Source organism: Aptenodytes forsteri, unplaced genomic scaffold (assembly GCF_000699145.1).
Source record: "Aptenodytes forsteri isolate BGI_AS27 unplaced genomic scaffold, ASM69914v1 Scaffold137, whole genome shotgun sequence".
Lineage (NCBI taxonomy): Eukaryota > Metazoa > Chordata > Aves > Sphenisciformes > Spheniscidae > Aptenodytes > Aptenodytes forsteri.
The window spans coordinates 3,671,075-3,687,217 of record NW_008796221.1 but is presented as its reverse complement, the minus strand read 5'-3'; the positions used below and the strand labels follow the sequence as shown (position 1 = coordinate 3,687,217).

At 36.8% G+C, this 16,143-nt stretch overlaps 1 protein-coding gene across 1 annotated transcript in view; it reads right to left on the bottom strand.

Annotated features, from left to right (window-relative positions):
• COG5 (component of oligomeric golgi complex 5) overlaps positions 1-16,143 on the bottom strand; it is a 194,212-nt gene that overhangs the window by 31,186 nt on the left and 146,883 nt on the right. Inside the window, exon 13 of the mRNA XM_019474575.1 lies at positions 14,529-14,628. Within this exon, the coding sequence (XP_019330120.1) occupies positions 14,529-14,628 (100 nt within the window). The remainder of the gene's footprint in view (positions 1-14,528; positions 14,629-16,143) is intronic.

The window sequence follows — 16,143 nt, the reverse complement described above, 5'->3', positions numbered from 1 at the left end:
AGTAGGAGATCGGGTAATTTATTGAACCAAAAAGGACACTTGTAGAAGCTGATACACAAAAAATGCGTCACGAAGAGGAACAAGCTGACTGAAGGCCATCTGACTTGCTTTAGCCTGACATGGTCGAGAAACCGTAAGCCATGACTGGCATTGTGCTCTCTCCAAATTCAGAAGTCCTTCTGGAAAATAGTTTCTTTTAGTTTGTATCCTTCAGTACACTAACGTGGTTACACTGCTTCACCTGCAGAGATTGCAGGTGCCTTGTATTGGGTCAGTAAGTCGCCCAATGCAGAAAATTTCAGGAATGATTCACCACACGCAGGAAACCACAAAGTAGACGAATAAGCACTTCTATTGAGTAATTCATCTAGCCTATTTTAGAGACCCTGCTTTAGGGAGAGAGTAAATGCACCCTGTATGCACCTATTTCCCTCCACTAACTATAAAGGGAATCTAAAGCAGTACCGCAGATACATGCAGGTAGCTATACTGCCTGAAGTCATGTCAGATGAATTCTCACCCTATAAATGTATTTGCACCCCTTTGCATAGACCCGCTTTGGAAATGTGTCTTGGAAATAACTAGATCAAGTGTTCCGGATTTTGCACTTTTCTATGTTTAATACCTAAGAACAGACATGTAATTTGACAGCATGGATTTGATCTCGCATGTTGAGACATGTGCTATGATAAGATTGGTTTGGGTTTAAATTCTTGTTTTCACCATGAAGCAATGAATGTAAAATTTAGATTAGGACGTGAATCAAATCATCAGTTCTCCCTCGGGTTATAAAAAAACGCTAACCGAGTTTGTCTTTTTCGTGTAGAAAAGCTCAGACTATTGATACATCTTTTCCTGAAATTTGTTTAGTGTTTCAAAGTGACTAACTTCCCCTCTTTCAACAGGTGGCAGCTCAGAAGAGATGCTGATTTGTGAGCTGGTTTGCTACCATTCCCTTCACAGACTAAACATTTTGTGAAAAAGCTCAGTTTCACACTAAGTAACTAAGATCTTGTGAGCATCCTTATTGACAGTTTTGGAAAACTCCATTTATTTGATTTCTTTACTCTAAAACAGACTCAGCAAACCCACTCTCTGAAGAGCAGGAAACAGCATCATAATTTAGGAGTACAGAGAAGATCTTAAGTCAAAATAGGACAAAAGTAGTGCCTCTCAACAAAGCATTTGATCTAACTCTAGGATCACCAGACTAATGTGTTTTGATAGCACAAGTTAAACTCCAATTGTCAAGCTGGCATTTTCGAGAATAAATACATTCCTAATAGAGGTAGCTGATGGGGCCATACCTCTGGCAGAAAGCAATCAATCCATCTGGTACTTGGCCTCCTGCCTGATCATAACAACTTTCTGTAAAGCACAAAATCCATGTATAGACTTTGTGAGTCAACAGGGCTTGGCCCTGGGATTTCTCCCATAAGCTATAAATAATTGGGATGATTTACTATTAGGTTTAATGTTTTCCATATGGCAGAAAGAGCCTTTTACAACCTCTTTCCACCTAAGAAACACAGAAGTTTACTAGAATTAGTTTGCTATTTTTTGTAAAAATATGACACCATTTAGCAGAAAAATACGTAACAATCTGAACTCCACTAGCTATGCCACCTAATATATTAGCTACTTAGAGGACAATTTGCAAAAAGAAGAGACATAATTTAGAGGTTCGAAGTGTAGGATTTGAATGAATGTGTCGGGGCAAATAAGGTCCTTGACTGATGAGGATAAATTAAAATGAACGTTCTGCTTTAAAAAAAAGGAACTAAAATTTAAGAATAAATCATAACTAAGAATTTATGTTCTTGGAACGACTTCTAATTTTTCAAAGAAGAAGAAATATTTCAAGGCATGAAAAAAGGAATAAGCTATGAGTTCAGGCAATAACTTAAAATGTACATAAAAACATTTATATTGCACCCTCAGGACATTCTTGTAGCTTCCAGAATATCTTTTTTTTTTTTTTAGCTTCTTCAGAAAAATGAAAATTTTATATTCTAAGATTATAGAAAAGGAGCTCTATGGTGAAGGCATTCAAAATCTTATAGAAAACACAATCATTATTTTGGGAAGAAAAATCTGAAGGGACTGTTAAGTCCTTGACCAAGAAAAAAGACTGAACATCATGCTCATACTATTCATGCTAGAACAACAGCAATCATCGAACCATTCCCTTGGGGTACTTCTGTTTTGGGGGGTTTTTTTCTTCCTTAATATTTTCAAAAGTGGAAGAAATGGAAGGAAAAGAGCAAACAGTCTTTCTGTAACAGAAAAGACAGGATTTACCTCTAAGTCTTTGAATTGTTTGAGAAGAAAAGCACTGTACAAAATAATGAAAAGTGAGTAATGGTTCATGGTCCTTAAATAATGAGATGCTTTAAAACAACTCCGCTATCAGAAAGCAGCTAAAAACAGTTCCTTTAAGGAATCTCAGAGAATCCTAAACCTGAAGCACTTGGAATAATTTCTCATCTTCCAAAAATTATGCCTCTTGTATTTGACATTTTTTCAGACTCAGGTTTATCCAGCTAGCCCAAGTCTGAGGAGGATTTCAAGGACACTGTGTGTTGATCCTGATACCTCTGACTGTAACAGTTTACTGAATTTTTCATGCTTGCCAAATTAATGACTGAATGATTAATCATATTTTATATGTCATCCCAACAGCTGTTGGTTCCAACCAACTACTGCGAATGCACCTCCAGAGGTGAAGAGCAGGCATCCATCCGCAAGACACATGAGACAGGTCCAGCATGACAGGGTGATACCAACATGATAGGGTGATATCACCTACACATAAAAAATATAATCAACTTATTTCATTGCCATCTGCCTTTTTTGGTATCAAGTCCAGGCGTTAACTGAGATTAGAACACTTCTACCCTGCAGAAGGTTATCAATGAGCTTTACATTGTCCAACTCTCATTAGAGTTGTTCCAAAATTGCAAAATTCCAAAGCCTTTACTATATCAACATACATTTAACCAAATCCATTTCTGAATCATAGAATTTAATTTGGTATGAAATAATGTAGAGCGCACTATAACAAAATACTGTAAGGATTGTGCAATCTTGCTCTTTTTCTACCTGTTAGCAAAATTACATGCTAGATCTAAAGAAGTCTTTTAACCACTTTCCCAGCAAGATAAAATGAAATACATAGTACTCTCAAAACCAGCCTTTTATGCTTGGATGATTTTTTCTGGAGTTTAGCCAGTATCTCTTTAAAAAAAAAAATAATCACACATTTGTTATGTGAGACACGATCTAACAAGCAAAAGACAACATGAGAATGAAGAAAATGTTTCATGAAGTTATTTAATAATGCAACTTTCTCCTCTAGATTTTTATTTCAATTTTTTAAAGTTTAAATGCTTTTTAAGTGACTTATCAGCTAGACATTTCTAAGCATTCTCTGACCAATATAAGTTGCTTCCTAATGACTGTTTTAACAAAACTCTTCTGATCTTTCCATCAAAAAGAAAATATTACAAAACCTTAGCTGACTTTTGATTATTTTTAAATTAGAACTACTGCCATCTTTAGCTTTTATTACTGTACAGTGAAATAGTAATTATTCTGAAATTATTTTAGTATATAATAGCCTCCCACATATTCTATTTAAATACCTATTAATGAATTCCTTTAATGTGCCAAATATTGAATTCATATTTTTGGGTTTTCTCATTTAAATAGCATAGATACAAGTTTTTCAATGACAGCAACACCATGTCTTCAAGGTACTGGTATAATACAATTAATTCACGTATCTCAAAAAGAAGTGGGGAAAATATAATCTTTCACATTACTTACACCATTGTAACTGACCCATTCTTTACAGAAAACCTTTCCCGAAGTGTCATTTCACTATTGTTCTTGACTATTTGTGAGCTTATTACATTTCATACTTCCATCCAAAGTTCACAATATTTGACATTTAGACAGGAGGACTAGATATGTTTCCCTGGAACTGTCAGACAAATCTCATTGTTGGAATATGTCCTGAATAGTGATTCACCCGCAAATGAAAGCTCACAATTCAATGTAACACCATCTAATACGAGACATGGATTAATTCTTATAAGATCACATAATAAAAAAGGCAATCAGAAGTTCACTTTATGTCATTTCAATGAGAATTCATCATGCTTTTCAATTCAAAACCATCACAAGCCTCATAAATTTGCTGGAGTTTAAATTTGGTGCCAAAATTCCAGTGCATGAACAGTATTTTCCCTTCACTGGAAGAATTTGATTCCAGGAAATCTTTTCCCTCTCCCTCTCCACCCTGTTCTCCCCTACTTCGTTGAACTATTTAGCTAGTTAAATTTAGCTATGTCAGATAAGAGGATGGGTGGACAAAAAACCAACAATGTAGATACCCCAAACCACATAGTTATGTCAGTAAACATCAGTAGACATCCTAATGGAGATGGAGCTCACATCCGTTTTCTTGCTACTACAGCATATTTCATTTGGGGAACTTGTATAAATTAAATGAGCAAAACAATGGTTTTGGTTGGTGTAAGGTACATTTCTCTTTAGGAATACATATGACTAAAGCCAACCCAACAAATGCTTTCCTCCATAAATGAGGTCTTAATTTTTTTCATTTCCCTAAGAAGAAACCAGAATTATAGCCCTCCTAGATCAACATCTTTCTTTCTTGCAACACGTTACGGATATTTTTCCTTGCCACTGGGCAGACACGGGCACAATCAATGGAGAACTTGTTTAGTCCAGCCCCTCTCTGCCTTTTCCTAGTCAACCACTAAGTACAGACTGAAAAGTTCAGAAAAAATTCCCATCTCCATGAATATTCAGAGAAAGCTAAGAACCGATCCTTCTCATCCAACTGTTTTATCATTGCCAATATTTTAACTTTTAAATCCCATCTTTCTTTGCATTTCTGCTTTTCTTAACAATTTCACTGATCGAGCCAGGACGTTCCAATATAGTCTCTGGATCAGTTATAATACACTTAGCCTTTTAGATTCTGGACAAAAATATGCCATTCATATTGCTTATCATCTAAATAACCCACTGAAAACAGCTTATTTAAATCTTCATTCCCCTGATCAAGCATGACAGACACTTTTTCTTCTACAAATGACATTACGAAAATTCCTTGTAAAGACGCTGTCTCTTTCTCAGCCAGGAGTTTAAGCTGAATTAATTGTTGTTTTTCTATTCCACCTGGCGTTCTAGCATTTTCTTTCCTCATTCTCTTTATTGCAACAAGGTTTACAAACCAAGAAGAAGCATTAATAAATTAGAGATTGTTTTTAAACAGTAAAAATATAAACCAAGATCAGAGCACATTTAATTGTGATCTCAGGAAAAGCGATCCTGGAAGATCTGTGACGCCATGGCATGATAGAATTACGCTTTCAAAACTACATCACCAAAAACAAACAGCAGACAATTTGTATTGACTATCATATATCAGATGCACCATAAACCCACAAAGAAAGAAATCATGAAAAAATCAAGACTCATCTGCCACAATATCACAAATAGTTATGATGATGGGATGGATGTGCAGAAAGTCGAGATCTATTTTTAAACCTCAGTAATTACAAACTAGTTCTTAAACATACTCAAAGGAAAGGATCAGCTTTTTTGCAGAAAATTTGAAAGACAAAAAGAAATTTTCTAGAGTGGTGTGAGAATGTCTGTTTTGTCACAGTCTGCCTCTTTAAACTCAAAAAATCTCCCAAATAATCTATACCAACCCATTCTAAATGGCTAGCTAGTGGACCAGAGGTATTTAATAGGGAGATATTAATTCTGAATATCCACTAAAAGTGGAAAATTTAAAGATCCTTATGGGTAACTGCAAAAGATTAAGCGACCCGAGCAGCATTAAAGAACACAACAGTAGCTGAGGATGTAAGTAAAGCAGAATTTGGAATCTTGCACCTGCAAATCACAAGTTCAAATATAAACTGGATTGAAGGACAATGAGAGATAAATTGTTTGTCTCAGCTTCAGTCCTAGTGGAAAGTGGGCATTTATTAAAATCTTCGTAATATGTATCACTGACTGACAATCTTATTTGAAGTCTCAGGAAAGAGACCTGTGATTGAAAAGGTCTGAGAGAAGAGAAATTAATCTTTACAAATTATTCCTATAGAGACAAGACAGAGGACAATGGCAGGATAATGCACTGAGCCATACAAGTTTTGTGGGCAATACTAAAAATAATTTAAGAACAAATGCAGCAGAGCTAACTTTCCATTATATATATTTTGATGCTAATCTTATGTAATGCATTTGGTGCTGATCAGCATTACAAAGATCAGTGCTCTAAAAATATCTGAACATGACAGATAGATAGATGCTCCTCAGCCTGTATCTCCATCCATTACATTCACTAAAAATAGGATATTAAATTACAGAAGGGGTTGGTTGCACTGGCATCCAAAAAGGTGTCATCTGAGTTGGCTCAAAGAAATATTTGGCTACCTGAAGGAAGTGCTGAACTCCTGAAAAGAGTTAATATCCAAGAGTTTTCTTGCAGCCATCCAGCAGTATTTGGAGCTGCCAACTAGCCACAATGCCACAGACAACTGTGCTCTTTTCAAGGACTAAAACTCTGGTAGAAACACCAAATGCTATTTGAAAGTAACTCAAGTATGGCTGACAAGCATTACAGATAGAAAAACATGTTTAGGAAAGCATATCTTTTGAAGCTCTGGCAATCTAAGAAAATCTTAAGACCAAAAGCAATGTTACTATAGAAGAAATCAGCATCTCCTAACTTTTGCCTTAGAGATTTATTTACATCAGAAGTCAGAAAGTATGAATTCCAGATGCAAGAAAAAAATTACCCCAATCTGTCAGCATTTTAAGCTTCCTCTTGAACAGATTTTGCATGTCGCTCTCGTTCAGTCTCATTCACATACTGGCTACACACATAGCAGTAAATTAAACAGTGCCAGAAAAGGTTCCTGGATCTGGCATGTGATCATCTGTACTGCTAAACTGTTAGGACAGTCATTAGCAAGTTTTTGGCCTAGGCCAACAACTACTCTCCCAAATAATCACCAGCCACTGCTCAGGAGAGGCAATATTGCAGAGACTATCCCCGAAAGGGCGCTGGCAGGCAGCCACGTGCTTTGGGGAAGGGGAGCCCTTACCAGCCGTGAGGCAGGCTGTCCTGCGCCGGCTGGCCGCAGTGCCCAGGAATGTTCCCAGGCACCTTTCACTGACTAGTATAGACATTACTGTTAGGCCCCACGTTGGAGACTGAGAGAGTTCACAGCTAGGATGGCAAATTAAGTCCTGAGTGTCAGTCATAAACCTTTACTGACCTTGTACTCTCAACTGAGAGAGGCAGACATTAACATAAACATCAGGGTGACAGTGTGGAGCAATTTAATACACAGGCTTTCTGCAGCAGAAACAGACATGTTTTGCTGATCCTTGAAGTGAAGCCAACACTAATCAGAACAAGCCTCGATGATACAAATTTGCCTTCAAACAGATGAGACCAAGCTCGTTTATTTACTTACACTGACTGTTCTGAGGACAGTTATATGTTTTTCTTTCCACATCCATACTCTGTTTCAAAAGCAAATCCAGACCATTTGGGGACAAGCAGTGAGTGATCAGGATATATCACCGTTTGACTCTGAAGGAGGGGTTGAAACAACAATGAATTGCTACGTTTTTCTACTTCTTATGCTCTTTTTTGGTATTTACTTTCTTAAACAATAATGTGCTAAAAACATCTGTCATCAAGTACGTTACTCATTATTATGACAGATAATACTTTACAATAACACAGGCCCAGTTACACTATTTAGTACCAGTTAATCGAAAAGTAGATCTCAGTAAAACCTCAGAACAAATGAAGTTTAGAAATAATGTATCTTAGTTTCAATCATAGAATTTTTATGTCAGAGTCACTTTACATTTAAACATTAATGCAATTAAATATTCAGAATTGTTTTACAACATCTGAAATCCAGTTTCACCATTGCATTGAAAAACAATACCAGGCTAAATCAAAGCTTCCCAGTTACTTCCCAAGACCCTTTTTGTACTTGGCTGAGTACCCGCATATTACTGCTCCTATTACTGCCCTAGTACTCTGCGACTGGCACACGTTCTAAAACCATGTATAACACTACATAACTCAGATATTTACTTAAGTAAATGTAAATAAATCTCAATATACTACTGAGATCCAGGATAGTGAGAAAAAGGCTGCCTACTCTCTATCACAGGTATCAGCTGATGCTGACTTTTCCCTCAAAACAACCCAGAATCTAAAAACCTCATTCACCAAAGAAGATCCATACAAATTTCTTTGTATCCCAAGTGTACAGTGGTCCATTGCTTTTGGGATCAGAACAGCAAGTTTTCTCTCATTTTGCCTTTTGGCACGTCCGGTACCAGAGGTCTTCAATATGTGAATCAATGTCCTGCCCTTTGAGGATATGGGACAACTATTTGAACCTTGGTGCGAGGACTCTAATTTTTGAAGCACTTAGGTCTTCTCTTTAATGTTTAATCTCAAAATTCACTTCTATTACTGGGTCTTTAGCATTTTAACTTTGAAATATATAAAATACACCAAGTGTCACCTTATGTTTTCTTAAGAAGGTCAGGGAAGAATTCTTCAAAACGCCAGGAAGGACTGTGCTCTCTGTACAGTGCTTAAAAATTTCCAAGTGGCTTATACTAGGCAAATCTGATAATCAGAAAATCCCACAACCATTGCCCAGGGTAAAATCCTGATGAGAAGCCAAGCCTCTACCATGAGCTGTGGGCAAAGGATAGATTAGTAGCTCTCCCAGAGCACTGCCCACAGCCTGTATTTCGGGCCTCCACCTCATTCATCAACTTTTGTAAGATGTATGACACAAGTCCAACCACATTTAGTTAAGGGAATAAAAAAGCGATTCAAATTCTCTATTTCCTTCCTCCCTCATTACACCCACTCTCCTTCTCCATCTTCTGAGTGCTTCCTCTTTATGACTGCTTACAAGTCTGACAGTGGGAAAGATCTCCATTATATCATCTGCCTGCAGCCTGTTGTCTGTTGGAAGGATCCCTTTTTTTAGACAAACTTTTTTGAAACATATTACTCCATAAAATACAATATTCCATATTTAGGAACCTCTCCAAGTATAGGCAATCACAGCTCCCACTGATTTTAGCCTTATCTACCCTAACCTTAGGATAAATCTGCCTAGTGTAATATGGCCATGCAGATTCTTGCTTTGCCTGTACTTCAAGCAGACATGAACTTGCTCTGCTTGTGCTCCAGGCTGAATGAGTGTTGCACTCAGCAAGATGCCAAGGCTGAGCTGGTCACCCTGGCTTGGAGCAGAGCTAAAATGTGCCCTGCCATCTGGGAGCACAGCAGAGCGAGTTTGTGTTTGCCGTAAGCATACCATTACATATCCACATATAAAAATGTTTTTTAAGATAGTTTGATCCACCAGAAGTTGCCAGCATCATCACCCCCACCTGCTCTGAAAAGCAAGTGGGCAACCTGATTTTTACAATCCTGCCTCTGCAAATTACTCTTTGCTTGTTTATTGGCCACTTCGTCTCTGACAGTGATGCCTTATGGTGGGAGGAGGCAGCAAGACACTGCCTCCACAAGACAAGACAGGAAGGATTGCTGTGGGACTCTGATTGCAATTAATAAAGATAGTCTGACAGGATGACTGTAACTCTAGGGAGGAAACTAGTAGAGGTCTCCAGGTTCAAAAAGTGGGAGAATCGCATCTTCCCTAAACAACTGCATTTTCATGTTCACAGCACAACACATTTCATCTATGTGCACTTGGTGTGTGTGTTAGTGTATTTCAATCCACCCACATGCCAAGCTGAATAGAAATAGCACAAAAGTAAGAGAACATACAGTACTTAAATTTCTACTCACAATATATGAGGTAACTGAAATCATCACTCTAAAAGCAGAAAGAATGGAACAAAAACCCCAACAATAAATATTGTTTGAAATAGTCCTGTGCTGGGAAGGGAATAGACTAGATGACCAAATAGGGCTCTTCCATCTTCAATCTCTATAAGGACAATGGATCTTGCAATTTATTTTTCTGTTTGCTGGCAACAGTACATGTCTTGTAAACTTTCAGAGCTTTTAACCCTCAATGTTTCATGACTTCTCGCCGCAAGACATCCAGTTCTAAGTATCAGTAAGAGGAACAGCTCTATCACCAGGCAAACCAAAACATAGTGATTGCAAAGTTGCAACAAAGAGATTTTTAATTATGAGAGAAATCACATTTCAAGCACATTTAAAATTCAGCTCAGTAAATGACAAAATTACAGGTAATCAACTGGGGAAATACAGTTTTGTCTCACTTCCAATCGACAGGTGACTGTCATTTTCATTTTTATAGACATAAATGAGAAATCTGATTTAAAGTAGCATATGAACAAAATCAAACATGAATTTAAAAGACTTCTGCAATCAATCAGGCATCTTTTCCAAAAATGGACAGCCAAAATCTGTTCACTTCTTATTATGGAAGATTACTGCAGAGTATTACCCTAGAGCAGCGGTCTTCAAAGTGGGGTGCGTGCACCACAGGGGTTATGCAAGACAATCCACTGGGGTGCAGGAAGAAAATACCAGAACTTCAATAGTACATGTACATAATTTATAAATAAATAAATATACATATAATGGGGGTGCATGCTCAAAAAGTTTTTACTGATAGGGATGCATGACCTAAAAAGTTTAGAGACCACTGCCCTAGAGGATCCTGCTATGCAATTACTGCTGCCATGTCAAAGGCATCTAATGAAAATGTTGGTGAGCTATAAGCTCTCTTTTACGTCTCTTCTCAACTATCAGTTATACAAATGGGTAAAAATTTCTCTAGGAGGCAGAGAAATAGATAGAGCTCCTATCTTTTGTTAAGCAGCATGGATTCTCAAAAAAACCCCAAATTACTCAACTTTTTCTTTGTTTTCAGGAAATGCAACTTACTGGTTTCTTGTGAATCTCTTCCCTTCACTGTACTTATTGTAAGCATTTGATGAAAGAGCTAATTTTCCTTATGTGGCCAGTTAAACAAGAGCACAACATGTCAAGATGGGTAACTTAAGGTATTTGCAAATGGTTATGGATGATCGCTCTGGAAAACTCTTAAGGAGAAAAGTTAGTGTTCTTTTTTATCTGGGCTACCTCACTTGTATGAAAAAGTGGCTAGTGAACAAAATCTGGCTCAGTAAGCAGCCATTATGTAAGTAAGCAATGGATTACAATGTGCAAATGCACAAGAGGAAAATTTTCCTCTTATCCAAAACACGATGATCAGATTTGTTAATCTCTCTTCCAAGCTGGAATGAGAAGGATGTAGAAATGGTGACTCAACGGAAATCTCGCAGTGTCTGTAATCATTATGAAGATGTTTGGGCTGCCTGATTTAGGGAAACTGTGAGTAAGAAGAGACAAAATAATAACGGCACAGAGAAAATATACCAAGCACCCTTCCTCAGCATCACCTAACAAAACACAGGATGGGTGGTGAAGTTGAAAAGTAATACTCTTAAATTAACAGAAATATCTTTTAAAATTTAGTGCAATGTATAATTATCCCTTCAAACTCTGTATAGTAAGAACATCTGCAATTACATTGAGTGAAATCAGGACAATAATTCTGAACGCTTCATGGCATACACCAACCACATCAAGCATCAGCAAGGGGTTAGCTAAAGATTCATCCAGCAGCAGAATATCTACCTACTGCTCGCAGAGGGTTATTTATATCTTCTCTGAAATCATTTGAACTGGTTAATACAAGAATAGGTCTCAGGCACAGCAACAACTAGTCCTTGGTATGGGGAAAGCTGAAAAGCAAAAGCCAGCAGCGTACGAAGTCACAAGTAACACAAACAAATGTTTTGGATTCACAGGAAGAGGCCATTTTTTCTTACTTGTTTTTGCTTTAGTACTATACGTACAGATTGCTAGATGCTGCTTTTACTCAAAGGTAAAATCTTTGAGTCTTAAATAACATTCTTCTTGTTATTTGCCCTATCTAAAGCTAACTGGAGAAACAGTGATGAAATCTTAGTAAATTGCAATTCCTTTTTTTGTGAAATTGAATAAATAAAAACCCTGACATCAGAATGTCTCAACATTTTTAGGACTGCACATTTCAGTTTTTCACCATTCAAATCTACCTGCAATATTACAACAACATTTAAAAAAAAAAAATTTCTAATGACTCTTAAAAGCGCCCCCCAATCTTCCTTCACTGAGAATTCTGAGATTCTTTTGTTTACTTTTAATTTGGAAGATAACTCAATTGTGAATTCCTCCAGGAAATTAAATTTCCATCTTTAGCACTGCTCTGCTATAGCTATGAGAAATGAAGCATCTGAGCGGAAATGTTACAAGGTCACCCTTCTCAGCTTTAGAAAGCTATCGTTGGAGGCTGGATTGCAAGATTGAATGAAGATTGCATTCTTGGCTACACCACTAAAACATAATGAAACAGTGCTGTCTGACATAGCTCCTGTTCTACACATGGTACACATTTCAGGCTCAATCTGTCTGCACAAAAATAGGTACAAAAAAAAGTTAAGATGTTCTAGATTATATTCACAGGGCTGGCAAGCATGGTACAGGACAAGTGGGAGAGCCATGCCCTTCTGGAGAGGCAGCTGGAGGCTAGGCATGATATTTTAGCACTTTAAAGATGGCACTATACACCTATGCCTTGGCAACTGTGTTGAGCCCTTCCAGTTTTTAATTTTGTAACATGTATATCAGTAAGGAAAGAAAAAAAAAAGTAAAGAAATGTAGCTGTGTGATACATAGTTGATATTGGTTTACAATTTGCAGGTATATTCTTGAAGGACATTCACGTTCATTCTGCCAGCTTGACTAATCCTGTCACTTAGTTTTTCAAAGTTTCAGGTTTTATTTTCAGTTGTCAAATTCAAGAAGTTCAAGGGCTCAGACTCCCTCTTTACTCCTACATTCCTTTAGTTTAAGGTCAGCTAATACAAAGCCACAAATCATGTACTTGTCAGCTTATTTCTACATATCCTTTTTTTCAGGGTTTCTTAAGAATTTGCCAGCTGGCTGATCACAAAACGATGTACACTTTCGAACAAGCCACTGGCCAGATTCAAACTCTAACAGAGATGATGAGCACAACAGACCCTGGTGCTTTCACAGTTACAGATGATATATCTTTTTTTCTCCAGTTGAATGCCACTATTTGACACTACACTCCACGATAAATAGAGACACAAGTGTAATATTTTTTACTCATGATGACTAAACAACCTACTAAAAATTCTGATTTCTTTCATAAGCAAATTTCACTCTGAAATTATGAAGCCATGATTTGGTGTCTTTAAAGGAAGACCCAACTTAAGCACTATGCTCTAAATATACAGCAAAATAATGTAAACACATATTTTTATTTTAAAATTTTAAATATTCCTTATGGCCTTCATGAGTGCTTCATCTACACTCCTCTTCCATACACTAGTTTGCAAACTTCCAATACAATTCATCTAACAGACATAGTAAACAAGGTATGTGTTATTGAATTTCAATTTTTTTAAAGCTATTCAGAGACAGCAGGTGTCTAAAAGGTAAACAGAATCCATACTAACTTAATTGCTGCAATGTTTTGTAGCCAATTGTTACAAAAAATTGTTAGCAACTATCTCTATTTAAATGAACCATATAGAAAACGAATGTCACCGGAGTCTGAGCTTGCTTTCAGAATTAATGTTGTTTAAGTGAAAATCTTGTTTACAAATACAAGTAGTTAGTCATTTCTTGTGGGTCTGCATATTGCAAAAATTATTTTTCATCTCTTCATAAGAAAAGCATTAAAATTTCAGCAACAGACTTCGTGAGAAAGTTGATCTTAAAAATTATTGATCTTAAAAATTATTTTTTCATATGACGACGACATTCACTGTACTATCCATTGGCTTTTTGGGGATCCTTGCCCAAAGGATAAGGCTTTGGGGATCCTTCCGCTATTCAGTTTAACACTAGACAACCGTGCATGGCAAATGACTGGAAGCATTTGCCAAATGCAAACAAATCAAGGGTCAGTTAAATATATGGCAAATAATAAATATATGGAAAAAATGCCCAAATTTTGTTGCAAATTGTGAAAAAATATATTTGAATAGTCCAGATTTTAATACCATAAGGATGATATATCATGTAACTGATGGAATATCAAATGTGGTAAATATTAAACTGAATTGAATTGTTTTAATTTTACTTAACAACAACTACAACTTTATTTTTTTGAATTAAGTTGGCAAATTCAATTTGGAGTTACACGGACAAATTTTACTGTTACCAATAGACCATGTTTATCTGAACGCAGAATTTAACTGAAAATGTTTCCAAACACAATGGAAAGCCAATTCGAAGGTTTTGTCTATCTAGATTGCTTTACTGTTATGTTGTAAATCTACAAAAACCAGAACATTGTACATAGAAAAACGTAAGTTTTTAGAAATTTAAAATTACTTACAAGCTGCTCAGACTTTACACCATAGAGCTGAATGGTCTTTGCCACGTTTTTTGCCACAGCTAAACTCAGGTCTGGATCAACAGCAGCCACATTTAGCTCACTGGAAGCAAAGATTACAAATCTTAATTAACAACTAAACAGTGCTGTACTTAATTGATGAAGAATTAACTATGAATACGTAGTTACATGTCATGTCAATTTAGAGAGAGTAACACATACAACCAAGTCTTTCTAAGCACTGTAATTCAGTTTACAATTTAACAAGTCATTTGGGAATTTTATGTGCAGTGTTTCTATTCTAGTAAAAATGAGCGAAGTTTAGGAATGACACTTCAGTATGAAATCACTATTAGTAAGCCATTCAAAAATATTGACTGCAATTAACTACATTCAAGCTTTGGCAGCAGCCTTCAAACATTACAGGTGAATACACAGTCATTCAACTCTGGAATTACATGAGCTGTGCAGAAATACCCAGGGGACGCCTTAGCTTGACACAACTAATAAGCTGTGTTTTAGGCAATCCTTTATAGTAACAGAGGCCCCAAAGGAATGAGAGGGAACAAACGGAAGAAGGAAAAGACTTCTAAATCACTGCCAGTATTTCTTGTTCATGGAACCCCCTAGATCTCCATCCGTTGGGGCTGCATTCATAAATTCTCTACTGAAAACAGACAAGGACAAGGACCATCACATTGCTAGGGATGAGATTAACCTCTCCCAAGAACTGGAGAGACACTAGGCACCCTGACATAGGAATAACCTTCACCGAGAACTCTGCAGGGCCCCAAACATCATTAGCTAGAGGTCACTCTGGAAAACTCAGTTGAAATTTCATAATTTTCATGTCATTCTCCCTTCCCCTCTGCAAGGAGCAAAATAACATCAACAACCACACCAATAGGCTTGTTCTGAGCATCTGCAACTCCCAGTCACAAGTACAGTGTCAGTATCTAATATTACATACACACACACACTCACATACACTTACTGTGAATACCACCCATCATTTTCAGACTGTATTAAACAGAGTAGTCCTTACCAAAACCTTATGAAGGAAAATACACCATTGGCAATTTAAGCATCTCATTTTACAAATTATACCTGGAATAGTTGTCTTTATCTATTATCTTGCTGTTTCACACTAACAGAATATTTACATCAGGTATTAATCACTTGCAGCCAAGCAACTATCATCTTCCCTTTGACACAGTCAGAATAATTAAGATATCAGACACTTACAATGTATGTGAAGTTTCTCTTCCTGATGTTTTATAAGCTTAAACAGTAAAACTTAAATTAAAATTTCAGTTATTCCAGAAAAAAAAATTACAGAAAATAAATAATAAATAATAACATTTATAAAAAATTATAAATAATAATGAGGTTATTATTCCGCTGTATTCAGCGTTGGTGCGGCCTCACCTGGAGTACTGTGTGCAGTTCTGGGTCCCACAACTTAAGAAGGATGTTAAGTTACTCGAATGTGTCCAGAGGAGGGTAACAAAGCTGGTGAAAGGGCTGGAAGGCATGTCCTGTGAGGAGCGGCTAAGGACTTTGGGCTTGGAGAAAAGGAGGCTGAGGGGCGACCTCATTGCTCTCTACAGCTTCCTGA